The 16,112-nt window shown below is 38.7% G+C and overlaps 1 protein-coding gene across 3 annotated transcripts in view; it reads right to left on the bottom strand.

The window, feature by feature from the left end:
• Nucleotides 1-5,048: 5,048 nt before the first annotated feature.
• The window catches only part of SPATA22 (spermatogenesis associated 22), a 29,617-nt gene continuing 18,553 nt past the window's right edge, over nucleotides 5,049-16,112 (bottom strand). For all 3 annotated transcript variants that reach the window (XM_064270403.1, XM_064270402.1, XM_064270401.1), the window contains 2 exons: nucleotides 15,522-15,619; nucleotides 5,049-5,328 (listed from right to left, as the gene is read on the bottom strand). In XM_064270403.1, coding sequence (XP_064126473.1) covers nucleotides 5,137-5,328; nucleotides 15,522-15,619 — 290 coding nt within the window. In that variant the 3' untranslated portion in view covers nucleotides 5,049-5,136. The remainder of the gene's footprint in view (nucleotides 5,329-15,521; nucleotides 15,620-16,112) is intronic.

Consider the following 16,112-nt stretch of genomic DNA (forward strand, 5'->3'; position numbering starts at 1 on the left):
CTTACAGAATATTTTATTCACTGTCATGGTATCCCACAACAAGTTGCCTCGAATCAAGGAACTCATTTCACAGCAAATTAAATTTTACAATGGGCCCATGCTCATGGAATTCACTCGTCTTACCATGTTCCCCATCATCCTGAAGCAGCTGGTTTGATGAAGCAATGGAATGGCCTTCTAAAGACACAATTACACATCAGCTAGGTGACAATACCTTGCTGAGTTGGGACAATGTTCTCCAGGAAGCTGTATATGCTCTAAACCAGCATCCATAAGCATATGGTGCTGTTTCTCCGATAGCCAAGATTCATGGGTCCAGGAATTAAGGGGAGGAAATGGGAGTGGCACCACTCACTATCACCCTTAGTGATCCACTCGTAAATGTTTTCCTTCCTGTGTCCTTGACCCTATGCTCTGTGGGTCTTGAGGTCTTAGTTCCAAAGACAGGAATGCTTCCACCTGGAGATACATCACTGATTCCATTGAACTGGAGGAGCCGCTTTGGGCTCCTCATGCCTCTGTATCAACAGGGAAAGAAGGGAGTTACTATATTGGCTGGTGTGATTGATCCTGCCTACCAAGGGGAAATAAGATTGGTGTTGCATAATGGAGGTAAAGCAGAGTATGTCCAGAAGATAGGAGATCCCTTAGGGCGTCTCTTAGTACTACCATGCCCTGTGATTAAAGTCAACAGAAAACTACAGCAACCCAATTCCAACGTGACTACTAATGGCCTAGACCACTCAGTAGTGAAGGTTTGGGTCACCCCACCTGGCAAAGAAGCATGACCAGCTGCTTGCTGAGGTAAAAATACAGAATGGGTGGTGGAAGAAGGTAATTCTAAATACCAGCTACAACCATGTGATCAGTTGCAGAAACGAGGACTGTAATTATTATATTTCTTCCTTTTATGTATGCATCAAATATTTTATTTTCTTTACTCAAAAAATATAGGATGTAAATGGGGCTAGTGCATTTTCAGTTGTATTCATGCTAGTTGTATCGTGTTATCTGAAAGTATGACTTTATAATTGTTTCTATTTAGAGATTAACTATGGTTTAAGAAGATGTGTACAGGTATAAGTTGACAAGGGGTAGACGGTGATGGTTGTGTGTCAACTTGGCTGGGTCATGATTCTCAGTAGTCTGGCAGTTATATAATGATGTAATCAAGTCCATGATAAGATCTGCTATCATGCCAATCAGTTGAAAGGGAGTTTCCTTGGGGGTATGGCCTGCCTCCAGTACATAAATGTATGTTCCAACAGGGCTCTACCTCTGGATTCTGCATCTGGCTCATCATAATCTGACCTTCAGTTCCTGGGACTTGAGCTAGTGGCTTACCCTGCCCATCCTGGGATTCATCACCCTCCGTAGCCTACGAGCCAGCTGCCTGACCAGCAGATCTTGGTTTTGTCAGCCCCTACAGCTACCTGAGTCAGGAGAAGCCTCCAGCCTGATGCGTAGCCCATGGACTTGGGGCTTGCCAGCCTCTACAATCACATGAGTCATTCTTTGAGATAAATCTCTTTCTGTCTCTCTGTCTCTATTTTATATATATATATACATATATACATATGTTTTATATATATATACACACACACACAAACATATAGGAAACCCTGGTGGTGTAGTGATTAAGAGCTATGACTATTAACCAAAAGGTCAGCAATTTGTATTCACCAGGCGCTCCTTGGAAACCCTATGAGGCAGTTCTACTCTGTCCTATAGGGTCGCTATGAGTTGGAATAGACTCCACAGCAATGGGGTTTTTGGTTTATGTATGTATATGTATATATATATACACACACACACACGTATACGGTTCACTGGTTTTGCTTCTCTAGAGAACCCAACCTAAGACAACCCTCTAATGTGCAATAAAATTGAATCTGATTTTTGCTATTACAGGTAATGCCACAAAGAATATCTTCAAGCATATTATCTTTTCTTTACTTTGGAATTTATTACACCAAGGATTTCATGTTACTAGGATCTGCAATCAACACCAAAGGAAGCAGCAGTCAAGAAATCAAATGATGCATTGCATTGGGAAAATGTGCTGCAAAAGACGTTCTTAAAGCATTAAAATGCAAAGATGTCACTTTAAGGACTAAGCTTTGCCTGACCCAAGCCACAGTGTTTTCAGTCACCTCATATGCATGAGAAAGCTGGGCAATAAATAAGACCAAAGAAGAACTGACACATTTGAACTACAGTGTTGGTGAAGAATAGTGGATATACTATGGACTGCCAGAAGAACAAACAAATCTGTCTTGGAAGTACAGCCAGAATATCCCTTAGAAGCAAGGATGGCAAGACTTCATCTCACATACTTTGGACATGTTATCAGGAGGGATCAGTCCCCGGAGAAGGACATTATGCTTGGTAAAGTAGAGGGTTAGCAAAAAAGGGGAAGACCCTCAAGGAGATGGACTGACATAGTGGCTACAACAATGGGCTCAAGCACAAAAATGATTGTGAGGATGGTACTAGACTGGGCAGTGTTTCATTCTGTTGTATGTAGGGTCACTATGAGTCTGAAACCACTCAGCCGCCCCTAACAACAACAAAGTAATGTCCTAAAAATAGGATGAAATGAAATGATCACTAGTGTGGCTCTTCTTAAATATTACCTATATCATATGTCTTCCAAAAGCACTGTACAGATGGTATACCATAAATGAATATGCCAGTTTTAATATATTATCTTCAGCAGTGGCTTAAAAAAAAGTAATCTGAAAGAGCTTTATAAATACATTTATAAAACTTCACTGAAAGATACTTCTTAAACACCTAAATAAACAGGCATGCCATATTTCTTAATGGGAAGGTTTACTACTATAAATATGTCCAAACCAAAAAAACCAAACCTGTTGCTGTTGACTCAATTTTAACTCATAGTGACCTTATACAACAGAGTAGAACTGCCCCATTGGGTTTCCGAGGAGCAGCTGGTGGATTCAAACTGCCAACCTTTTGGCTAGCAGCCTGAGCTCTCAACCTGTGCACCACCAAGGCTCCATAAATACATCGCCTCCCTCAAATTAATATATAAATTTGGTACAATCACAATCAAAACTCCAACAGGATTTTTTTTAAAAAAACCTTGAGAAGGTATCTACAATAGCTAAAAATCAGTGAAGAGTTCAAAAACTGGCCCATGTTTGTATCACATTTTATGATTAAAATGGTATTTCAAAGCATTCCATTCAAGAGATGGTGTTAGAATAATGAGCCACCTACTTGGGGAACAAAAATAATGTTAAACCTTTATACCTCACATCCTACACAAAAATAACTTCCAAATAGATAAAAAGGTAAATATATTAAAAAAAATTACAAAAGAATAAGAAATATGTAAAAAGCTCAGTGTAAAGTTTAACTCCAACTTAATTTTTTTCCAGACATTTGTCAGCGGTCCCAACACCATTTATTAAATACATCAATCTCTTCCCCACTAATTCAAGATGCTACCTTTATCATATGCCAAATTCTCTATATACTTGAGTCTATTTTTGTACTTTAAATTCTGTTCTATTGGCCTTTCTATTCATAAACCAGTACCACATTTTGCATGAACAAATACATCTTTATGTGTTAGTTTTAAAATATGTGCACAAATTCTTTGACACTTTTTCCTTCAAATGATGAAGCCTAATTCCCCTTCCCCTAAATATGGGCCAGACTTTATGGCTCACTTCTAGCAAACAGAATGTGGTGGAAATGATGTTATGTGACTTCCAAAGGTAGATCACAAAAAGGTAGCTTCTACCTAATTCACTATCAGATCACTCATTCTGGGAGAAGCCAGCTGCCATGTGGTGAGGATACTCAAGCACTACTGTGTAGAGGCCCACATGGAGAGAAACTGGGGCCTCCTACCAACTGCCAGCAGCAACTTGCCAGCCACCTGAGTGAAACACCCAAGAAGTGGATCTTCCTAACAGACTCCAAACCAGAGCTACCTTTCCTGAAATCTTGACCCACCGAAATTATGAAAGGCAATGTTTATTGTCATTTTAAACCACAAAGATTTGAAGTAAGTGATTATACAGCAAGAGATAACTAGTATGTTTAAAGCTTTATAATCTTTGGTAAGGAAATCTTCTTTTCCTGATGTTTTTCTTTTTCAGAGTTTCCTAACTATTCTTTAATATATAACCTTTAGTATCAGTTACATACAGAGAGAAAGAGAATTACATAACTAGAAATTTATTGAATTACAAATTAATTTGAGGAAAATCAGTATGTTTGTATCTCCAAGAAAATAATGTATCTTTCCATTTGTTCAAGTTTTCTTCTGTACCCTGCAGTAGCATTTTAAAGTTCATTCATACACTTTCCACATTTATTATTTAGTCTTGGTTAAGTCTTGGATTTTTTTTTTTCTATTTTAAATGGTATTTTTATCCACTTTACACAAAAATGATTGTGGCTCATATATAAATAATACTCACCAGTGATTTTGGCTTACTAAGTTTTCTATTCCACTGACTTACCAAATTATCTCATTTTTGTAGTAGTTTCTCAGTTGAGTCTCTTAGGTTTTCCATATATGCAATTATATCTTCTGTAAATGGTAATTATTATACTCAAGTTTTTCTCTTTTGTCTAGTGAATTTTCCCAGAATATAAATTCCATAAATTCAGAGATTTTTGTTACTTTAACTGCTTTGTCTGTCTTCAGCACTTAAAACTGTGGCTTGGCACAGAGTAGATACTCATTAAATATTTGAAGTAATTAAATTAATTGCATAGACTAAAAGCTCCAGTACAACGTTTAATAACAGTACTTGATAGTGGGCACTCTTGTTTTGTTCCTGAGTTGAGCAGGGATGCCTCCAGTATTCTTCCATTAAGCCTGAAGCTGGCTTTTCAGATGACTCCGACGTACTTAATCATCTAGCCCTACTATATTGAGTGTTTTTAACTGAAATGGTTGGATTTTAGCAAATGTTATAAAAACAGTAAAAATTACTTTTAAAAAACTTCACACATTTAAAGGGATTTAAATATTTTAATTCCACAAGTAAAATACAGAAAATGGTAGCTATAAAACCATGAAAACCATAATTCGAACAGTAACAGAGGAAAATGCTTTAACTTTTGCTATTTAAACTCCTTCACTATTGTTTAAATTTCACTCATTACATTAGTATAATACTGCATCTCAGCATCTGCAATTTTAACAAATGCTTGGAAAGTCTTTTGTTCAGAAACAGATGCTGGTCTGACAGAAACACATTTGAAAACGTTCTTTTTCTGGTCATAGTTTCCCACACACCTATGAACTCGGCCTCTAATCAGTCTTGGAAGTTCACGATCCTGTTTATTAAAAAAACAAAAATGTCATTACTTCATCTTCATTTCAATTTTTTTAATTAATATGATCAATATGATCTGAATCATCCCCAAAGCTGTAATTCCCGCGTCTGATTCAGGGTCCCACTGCTAACACGACCAGGATAGCTAGGCATATATGGGCATCCTGTCAGGGTAAAAACCCTCATTTCATTAGGGCTTCTTACATACTAGTTAGCTGCTACTTCTTAAAATACTGAACAACCTCCAATGTAATGTCGCGTGACTTAGCCATCCTTTTAACAGACTGCAAGTGTTCTACTTCCAGCAGATGGCAGACTAGGTGGTTCAGACCAACCTTCCAGCTGAGAGGTAGAATAGCTGGATGAAATATTTTGTTTAAGGAAAATCTCCAACTAGACATCAGATATGAAAGCAGTGAGGAACTACAAAGCCCCCATTTGGGAAAGGATGGAAGTCCAGGATGGGACCCAATATTTGGGGCTGAGAGAGCTTTTAAAGCTGAGCCTCAAAAGCTGAGCCTTTGACAAACTCCTGAGGCTGGGAGAACAAAAAATGGAGTCTGACAGCCCCAAGTAAAAGAGATTCTGGTAACCCGCTCCCCACACCCCTGTCGGGTGTAGGGTCGGGATCCAAAAGGGCTATGTCTTATAAAAAAAAAAAAAAAAAATTTTTTTTTTTTTTTTATAGAGAACGGTAAACCAGAAAAAGACCACTCAGCTCCAAATCCTCTCAGTCTTGGATAAGATAAGAGCGTTCTGGGATTGCTTCCATTAAAAGATCATAAAAAGCACCAACTATAAAGAAAAAGATTAATAGAAAGATTATATTAAAATGAAAAACTTCTGTACATCAAAAGACACCATTACTTAACAACAAAGAGTCAAACCACCCAATCAAAAAGTGGGCAAAGGACTTAAACAGACATTTCCACCAAAGAGGAAATTCAAATGGTCAAGAAGCACATGAAAAGATGCTCAACTTCATTAGTCATTAAATACAATTCAAAACCACAACGAGATACTACCTATCTTAGTTACCTAGTGCTGCTATAACAGAAATACCACAAATGGATGGCTTTAACAGAAATTTATTCTATCAGTTATCAGTTTAGGAGGTTAGAAATCCAAATTCAGGACACCAGCTCTGGCGAAGGTTTTCTCTCTGTTGGTTCTGGGAGAAGGTCCTTGTCATCAATCTTTCCTGGTCGAGGAGCTTCTCAGCACAGGGACTCCAAATCCAAAGGACACGCTTCGCTCCTGGGACTTCTTGCTTGGTGGTAACAAGGTCCCTCTGTATCTGCTCACTTCTCTCTCTTTTATGTCTCAAAAGAGATTGACTCAATACAATCTAATCCCGTAGATTATGTCCTCCCTCATTAACATAACTACCTCTCATCCTGCCTCATTAACATCATGGAGGTTAGGATTTATAACACATAGGAAAATTACATCAGATCACAAAATGGAGGACAACCACAGAATACTGGGAATCACGGCTTAGCCAAGTTGACACACATTTTGGGGGGACACAATTCAATCCGTAACATTCCACCCTTTGGTCCCCAAAAGTTCACGTCCCTGCCACACATAAAACACATTCACCCCATCATATCATAGCAAAAGTATTAGATCAACTCCAACTCCAAAATCTCCTGGGGCAAAATTCCTCTTCATCTGTGAAATCTAGAATACAAGTTATCTATTTCCAAAGTACAGGGGTGGAACAGGCACAAGATGGGCATTTCCATTACAAATGAGAGAAACTGAAGGAAAAAAGAGGTAACAGGAACCAAGCAAGTCCAAAGCCCAGCAGAACACATTACATTAGCTCTCAAAGCTTGAAAATAGTCCTCTGTTCTGTGAGACCATTTAGGCAATGGTCCTGCCCTCCAGACTCTCGGTGTTGGCCACACTCTCCAGATTCTGGGTGGAGGTCTCTTGGCCCTGGCTTGCAGCCTCTTTCCTGCTCACGTAAGTGTTACAAAGCTCTTCAGCTCTACCAGTGAGTAGCTGGAGGCACCCTACTCCACCAGTAAGCTTAGGCCAGCTCTCTTGCTCTGTGGGTTGGCAAGCCTAGCTCCATAGATAAGTGCCCAGAGGCACTCCACACCATTAGGAAGCCTCCTGCCTGAAGGCTCTAGGCTCTCTTGCTTCATGGGATGGCTCCTATGCCATCTCACGCCAGTCTCCTGGTTCTGCTGCTGCCATTTCTCTGCTGCTGCTCCTTGCTGTCTGCACCATCTCTGGTGTTACAGCTCTCCTCACTCCCTTCTAAGTTCTTGCCAGCGTTGCCTTTGACATCCATAATTCAACCAACAGTCTCTTCAAAGAAATTTAGGCTTTTATTATTAGGCACCTTAAAACTCTTCCATCCCCTATCCATTTACAGTTTCAAAACTGCTTCCATATTTTAGGTATCTGTTAGAGCAGCACCCCACTCCCTGTACCAAATTCTTTCTTAGCCTATCTAGTGCTACTGTAACAGAAATGCCACACATGGATGGCTTTAACAAACAGAAGTCTATTCTCTCAGTTTGGGAGGCTAAAAGTCCAAATTCAAGACACTGGTCTAGGGAAAGGCTTTCTCTCTCTGTTGGCTCTGGAGGAAGGTCCTTGTCATCAAACTTCCCCCTCGTCTAAGAGCTTATCAGCACAGGGACCCCAGATCCAAAGGATGAGCTCCACTCCTGGTACTTCTTTCTTGGTGGTAACGAGGTCCCTCTCCTCTCTGCTCACTTCTGTTTTTTGTATCTCTAGAGATTGACTCAAGATACAACCTACTCCTGTAGATTGTGTCCTACCTCATTAACACAACTCTCTCTAATCCTGCCTCATTAAATCATAGAGGTTAGGATTTACAACACATAGGAAAATTACATCAGATCACAAAATGAAGGAAAACCACTCAATACTGGGAATCATGGCCTAGCCAAGTTGACACACATTTTGGGGGGACACAATTCAATCCATAACACCATCTCACACCCATTAGAATAGCAACGATCAAAACAACAGAAAAAATAGCTGTTGGCAAGGCTATGGAGAAACTGGAACCCTTATCCACTGCCAGCAGGAATGCAAAATGGTTCAGCTATATGGAAAACAGTTTCACAGTTCCTCAAAAAGTTGAACCTAGAACTACCATATGACCCAGCAATCCCAATCCTACAAGTGAAAGCAGGAACACAAACAGAAACCTGTACATCAATGTTCATAGAGTTTTTTCAAATAGCCAAAATGAGGAAACAATGAAACGCCTATCAACAGATGAATGGGTAAACAAAACGTGGTCTATACATACAACGCAGTATTACTCAGCCATAAAGAGGAATGAAGTCCTGATACATCCCACAACATAGATAAACCTCAAAAACATGCCAAAGTAAATTAGTCGCGAAGTAAATTAGTCGCAGGAATACTGTATAAGCTCACTTATATGAAATAAGCAAATAGAAACCAAAGACTTTTAGAGGTTATGAGGAGGAGAGGGGAGGAGGAGTCTTTGCTTAGAGGGCACTTGTTGTTGTTAGGTGCTGTCTAGTCAGTTCCAACTCATAGTGACCCTATGCACGACAGAATGAAACACTGCCTGGTCCTGCACCATCATCACAATTGTTGCTATGCTTGAGCCCACTGTTGCAGCTGTTGTGTCAATCCATCTCATTCAGGGTCTTCCTCTCTTTTGCTGACCCTCTACTTTACCAAGCATAATGTCCTTCTCCAGGAACTGATCCCTCCTGACAACACACCCAAAGTATGTGAGACAGTTTCACCATCTTTGCTTCTAAGGAGGATTCTGGTCGTACTTCTAAGATTTGTTTGTTCTTTTGGCAGTCCATGATATATTCAATATTCTTCAACAACACCACAATTCAAAGGCATCAATTCTTCTTCCGTCTTCCTTATTCACTGTCCAGCTTTCACATGCATATGAGGCAACTGAAAACACCATGGCTTGGGTCAGGAGCACCTTAGTCCTAAACGTGACATCTTTGCTTTTCAACACTTTAAAAAGGTCTTTTGCAACCAATTTGCCCAGTGCAATGCATCTTTTGATTTCTTGACAGCTGCTTCCATGGGTGTTGATTGTGGATCCAAGTAAAATGAAATCCTTGACAACTTCAATCTTTTCTCCGTTTATCATGATGTTGCTTATTGGTCTAGTTGTGGGGATTTTTTCAGCAAGTGAAGTTGTGTCATCTGCATAATGCAGGTTGTTAATGAGTCTTCCTCCAATCCTGATGCTGCACTTATCTTCATGTAGTCCAGCTTCTTGGATTATTTGCTCAGCATACAGATTGAACAGGTATGGTGAAAGGAGACAATCCTGACACACACCTTTCCTGACGTTAAACCATGCAGTATCCCTTTGTTCTGTTCAAACGACTGCCTCTTGGTCCATGTACAGATTCCTCATGAGCATGATTAAGTATTCTGGAATTACCATTCTCCGCAATGTTATCCATAATTTATTATGATCCACACAGTCAAATGCCTTAGCATAGTCAATAAAACACAGGTAAACATCTTTCTGGTATTCTCTACTTTCAGCAAGGATCCATCTGACATCAGCAATGACATCCTTGGTTCCACATCCTCTTCGAAATCCAGCTTGAATTTCTGGCAGTTCTCTGCCAAAATACTGCTACAGCTGCTTTTGAATGATCTTTAGCAAAATTTTGCTTATGTGTGGTAATAATGATATCATTCGATAATTCTCACATTTGGTTGGATCACCTTTCTTGGGAATAGGCATAAATATGGATCTCTTCCAGTCAGTTGGCCATGTAGCTGTCTTCCAAACTTCTTGCAAAAAGTCAAAACTACAGTGAGATTCCATCTCACTCCAACGTTAATCAAAAAAAAACACAAAATAATAAATGTTGGAGGGGTTGTGGAGAGGCTGGAACACTTATACATTGCTGGTGGGGATGTAAAATGGTACAACCACTTTGGAAATCGATTTGGTGCTTCCTTAAAAAGCTAGGAACAGAACTACCATACGATCCAGCAATCCCTCTCCTTGGAATATATCCTAGAGAAATAAGAGCTTTTACACAAACAGATACATGCACATCCATGTTCATTGAGGCACTGTTTCCAATACCAAAAAGATGGAAGAAACCAAGGTGCCCATCAACGGATGAAAGGATGAATAAATTATGGTATAGTCAATGGAATACTACGCACTGATAAAGAACAATGATGAATCCGTAAAATATTCCATAACATGGAGGAATCTGGAAGGCATTATACTGAGTGAAATTAGTCAGCTGCAAAGGGACGAGTATTGTATGAGACCACTATTATAAGAACTCAAGAAATAATTTAAACAGAGAAGAAAATATTCTTTGATGGTTACGAGAGTGGGGAGGGAGGGAGAGGAATATTCACTAATTAGATAGTAGACAAGAACTCTTTTAGGTGAAGGGAAAGACAACAGACAATACAGGGAGGTCAGCACACCTGGACTAAACCAAAAGCAAAGACGTTTTCTGAATAAACTGAACACTTCGAAGGCCAGAGCAGAAGGGGCAGGGTTTGGGGACCATGGTTTCAGGAGGCGTCTAGGTAAATTAGCATAAAAATCTATTAAGAAAACATTCTGCATCCCACTTTGGAGAGTGGCAACTGGGGTCCTAAACACTAGCAAGCAGCCATCTAAGATGCACCCATCAGTCTCATTCCACCTGGAGCAAATAAGAATGAAGAACACCAAAGACACAAGGTAATTATGAGCCCAAGAGACAGAAAGGGCCACATAAACCAGAGACTACATTTGCCTGAGACCAGAAGAACTAGATGGTTCCCGGCTACAACCAATGACTGCCCTGACAGGCAACACAACAGAGAACCCCTGAGGGAGCAGGAGAGCAGTGGGATGCACACCCCAAATTCTCGTAAAAAGACCAGACTTAATGATCTGACTGAGACTAGAAGGACCACAGAGGTCATGGTTCCCAGACCTTCTGTTAGCCCAAGACAGGAACCATTCTCAACGCCAACTCTTCAGACAGGGATTGGACTGACTATAAGATAGAAAATGATACTGGTGAGGAGTGAGCTTCTTGGATCAAGTACACACATGAGACTATGTGGGCAGCTCCTGTCTGGAGGGGAGATGAGAAGGGAGAGGCGGTCAGAAGCTGGCTGAATGGACATGGAAACAGAGAGTAGAGAGGAGGAGAGTGCTATCTCATTAGGGGGAGAGCAACTAGGAGTATATAATAGCAAGGTGTATATAAATGTTTGTATGAGAGACTGACTTGATTTTTAAACTTTCACTTAAAGCACAATAATAAAAATTTTTTTTTAATTTCTTGGTATAGACGAGTGAGCACTTCCAGCACTGCATCTGTTTGTTGAAACATCTCAGTTGGTATTCTGTCAATTCCCAGAGCCTTGTTTTTCATCAATGCCTTCAGTGCAGCATGGACTTCCTCCTTCAGTACCACTGGTTCCTGACCATATATTACCTCCTGAAATGGTTGTACGTCAGCCAATTCTTTTTGGTACGGTGACTGTGTGTATTCCTTCCATCTTGTTTTGATGCTTTCAGCGTCGTTTAATATTTTCCCCATAGAATCCTTCACTATTGCAACTCAAGGCTTGAATTTTTTCTTCCGTTCTTTCAGCTTGAGAAATCCCAAGCGTGTTCTTCCCTTTTGGTTTTCTATCCCCAGGTCTTTGCACATGTCATCATAATACTTTGTCTTCTTAAGCTGCCCTTTGAAATCTTCTGTTCAGCTCTTTAACTGCATCATTTTTTCCCTTTGCTTTAGATACTCAAAGTTCAAAAGCAAGTTTCAGAGTCTCTTCTGACATCCATGTAGGTCTTTTCTTTCTTTCCTGTCTTTTTAATGACCTCTTGCTTTCTTCATGTATGATGTCCTTGACGTCATTCCACAACTTGCCTGGTCCTCAGTCATTAGTGTTCAACACATCTAATCTATTCTTGAGACGGTCTTTAAATTCAGGTGGGATATACTCAAGGTCACACTTTAGCTCTTGTGGACCTGTTCTAATTTTCTTCAGTTTCAACTTGAACATGCATACGAGTAATTGATGGTCTGATCCACAGTCAGCCCCCGGCCTTGTTTTGACTGATGATATTGAGCTTTTCCATCGTCTCTTTCCACAGATGTAGTCTATTTGATTCCTGTGTATTCCATCTGTCGAAGTCCATGTGTACAGTCGCTGTTTACGTTGGTGAAAAAAGGGATTTGCAATGAAGAAGTCGTTGCTCTTGCAAAATTCAATCATGCAATTTCCAGCATCATTCTATCACCAAGGCCATATTTTCCAACTACTGATCCTTTTTCTTTGTTTCCAACTTTCACATTCCAATCTCCAGTAATTTTAGTGCATCCTGATTGCATGTTCGATCAATTTCAGACTGCAGAAGTTGGTAAAAAATCTTCAATTTCATCATCTTTGACCTTGGTGGTTGGTGCACAAATTTGAATAACAGTCATATTAACCGGTTTTCCTTATAAGCGTATGGATATTATCCTATCACTGACAGCGCTGTACTTCAAGAAAGATCTTGAAATAATCTTTTTGACAATGAATGCGGCTCCATTCCTCTTCAAGCTGTCGTTCTCTGCATAGTAGGCCATATGATTTTCCAATTCAAAATGACTAATACCAGTCCATTTCAGCTCACTAATGCCTAGGATATTGATCTCTATGCATTTCCTTTCATTTTTGACGATTTCTAATTTTCGTAGATTCATACATCATACATTCCAGGTTCTGGTTATTAATGGATGTTTGCAGCCGTTTCTTCTCACTTTGAGTCATGCTAGATCAGCAAATGAAGGTCCCAAAAGCTTGACTCCATCTACATCATTAAGGTCAACTTTACTTTGAAGAGGCAGCTCTTCCCCAGTCGTATTTTGAGGGGCTCATCTTCCGGCACTATATCAGACCATGTTCCACTGCTATTGATAAAGGTTTTCACTGGCTAATTCTTTTCAGAAGTAGACTGTCGGGTCCTTCCTCCTAGTCTATCTTAGTTTGGAAACTCAGCTGAAACCTGTCTGCCATGGTTGACTCTGCTGGTATTTGAATACTAGTAGCACAACTTCCAGCATTATAGCAACACATAAGCCCCAAAAGTAGGACAAACTGACAGACGCGTGGGGGTGGAGGGCAACAGGTTTATGTTAATGGTGGTGGAATGATTAGGAAAAGGATAGTGATAACAGTCACACAACATGAAAAATGTAATCAATGTCACTGAATTATACATGTAGAAATTGTTGAATTAGCAAATGTTTTCTTGTGCATATTTTTACTACAATAAAAATTTTAAAAAAGAAAAGACACTGTTAATAACGAAAAGGCAAACCATGGACTATGAGAAAATAACACATAATGGACAGGGTGCTCATATCCAGAATAGCTTTTTTTTTTTAACTCCTATAAATTATTTTTTTTAATAAAAATAATAGAAAAATGAACAAAAGGCTTGAACAGACTTTACAAAAGAAGAGAACTAAATGGTGGTTAAACATATGAAAAGGTGCTCAACTTCATTAGACACCTGGGAATCCTAAAGAAATGAGATGTCACTAAACTTACCCAAAAGAATGTGGTGGTAAAATAAAAAAGAGTGACAAGAATGTGAAGAAACTACAACTCTCTTACACTGTTTGTGATTGTGTAAACTGGTACAATCCTTTGGAAAATTCTTTGGCAATAACTACTGTATTAGAACATATTCACGCACTATGACCTGGCAGTTTGCCATCTAAGTAGATACCCAACAGAACTGCATATATACGCACATGAGGCATATACAAGAATTTTGATAGAGCGTTAGTCGCAAGAACGAAAAACCTGTAACAACTCAAATGTCCAACAACGGTAGAATGAATAACTAAACTGCAGTATATTCATACAACAGAATACTATACACAGATATTTAAAGAAGGAACTATAACTACATAAAAAGACATAGATGAATCTTACAAATATTGTATTGAGTGAAAGAAACAAAAGTAAACTACCATATGATACTATTTATATAAAGTTCAAAACAGACAAAACTAATTTATGATATTAAAATTAAGGATAGTGGTTACTTCTAGGTGGGAGACAGGAAGTAGGGAAAGGAAGGGATGTAAGGAGGTTTTGGAATTGGTGGCAATGTTCTATTTCTTAACCTGAGTAGTGCTTACTTTGTGATACTTCATAGAGCTGTATATTTATGATTTCGGCATTTTTCTGTGTATGTGTTATACTTCAATAGAAAAGTCTTTTAAACCCATCAGACCAGAGAAAAATTATCATTCAAGATATTATAGAAATTAATAACATGACAATTACTATTTCTTGATAACCTACTATGTGCCAGATATTGTATGTGCACATGTTTTATCTTCACAACAGCCCTATATCCAACTAAGAACTTGTTTCCCTGTTTTACAGATAAAGAAACTGAAGCTCAGAAAGTTTAAGGTCACAAAGCTAGTAAATGGTATGATAAGAACTGGAATACAAATCTTGACTATTCCTGAAATTTCAGAATTAAGGCTAAATTCTTTAACAAATTGTGTCTTACAAAGTCCAGCCTCATTTGTCACCAACTCTGTTCCTTATATCCCAGCACACTCTCTGTCTTCCCCCAACTCTAAAACCACTACCACTACCCCCATCACTCTATATAAGCCAGGTTCTCTCTTAGCTTTGTGTCTTGGCAAATGATGCCTTCTCAGCTTAGAATGCATTCCTCCATACTCCTTCTCCTCCTCCATCACACTTTGGCTTAGTTAACTCTTATTAGTCCTAAAGATCTAAGACAAGACAGGTTATTGCCTTCTTTGAAAATCTTTTCCTATCTCTGCCCCATCCTTCCTATCTATGTCTATGCACTTTGCACATACTTCTATTGTACTATTTATCATACTACAGTGTAAGGTTCATTTATCTTTCTACCTGAGATAAAAAACTCTTTGAGAGAAAGAACCATCTACTACTTGGAATCTGTTGTACCCAGCGAAATGCCTGACACATAGGCTCTCAGCTCCAGTTGAACAAATACAAAATTTTAGTATCAAAATAAAACCAAACAAAATGTTGAAAGTACCACTAAACTGTTAACAGAATTTCTATTACAGTAAATTTACAGCCTGCGTATGTATGTTTTGTTGGTATAGGCTTTGCAAAGAATACATAACAAATACTCACGATTTCATAAAATACACAAGGCAAAGTATTTTTCCCATCTCTCAGAATAAAATTCTTTGAAGAATACGGGCCAGATGTAACAGCGGAATCAAGAACAGCTAAAAAACATTAAAACGGGGGGAAAAATCAACACTTGTAAAATGCCAATAAAAATCTAACAAAGAGAAGTTGATATTTAAAATAACTGTTGTCCTGCCAACCTCTTCATATCTCCATTTATACAGTAGTAAAGAAGATATTTTATGAGATATTTCTGAAACTGGAACTGTTTTATACTAAAGGAAACAAAGTTTCAGGTCCTCTCTAACTTAGGAACAGATAATATGCCAAAATTCATACAATTGCCAATAACTGGCCATCTGAAAATTTTTCCTTAGAATGTGTCATACAGAGGGGTTAAATCCCTAAGCAAGTCTATATAACAATAATAATAAATACATATTTAAAACAAGTAAGCATCACGGTTTAATGGAAAAAAAAAAACATTAAATTAGAGGCAGAAGTCATGCATTGGGTACCAGATCTTCAGCTTACTAATATTTCATAACTTCGAGCAAATTATTTAACCTCTTTCAAATGTATTTCTTCATC

This window comes from Loxodonta africana, chromosome 18 (assembly GCF_030014295.1).
Source record: "Loxodonta africana isolate mLoxAfr1 chromosome 18, mLoxAfr1.hap2, whole genome shotgun sequence".
In the NCBI taxonomy this organism is placed as follows: domain Eukaryota; kingdom Metazoa; phylum Chordata; class Mammalia; order Proboscidea; family Elephantidae; genus Loxodonta; species Loxodonta africana.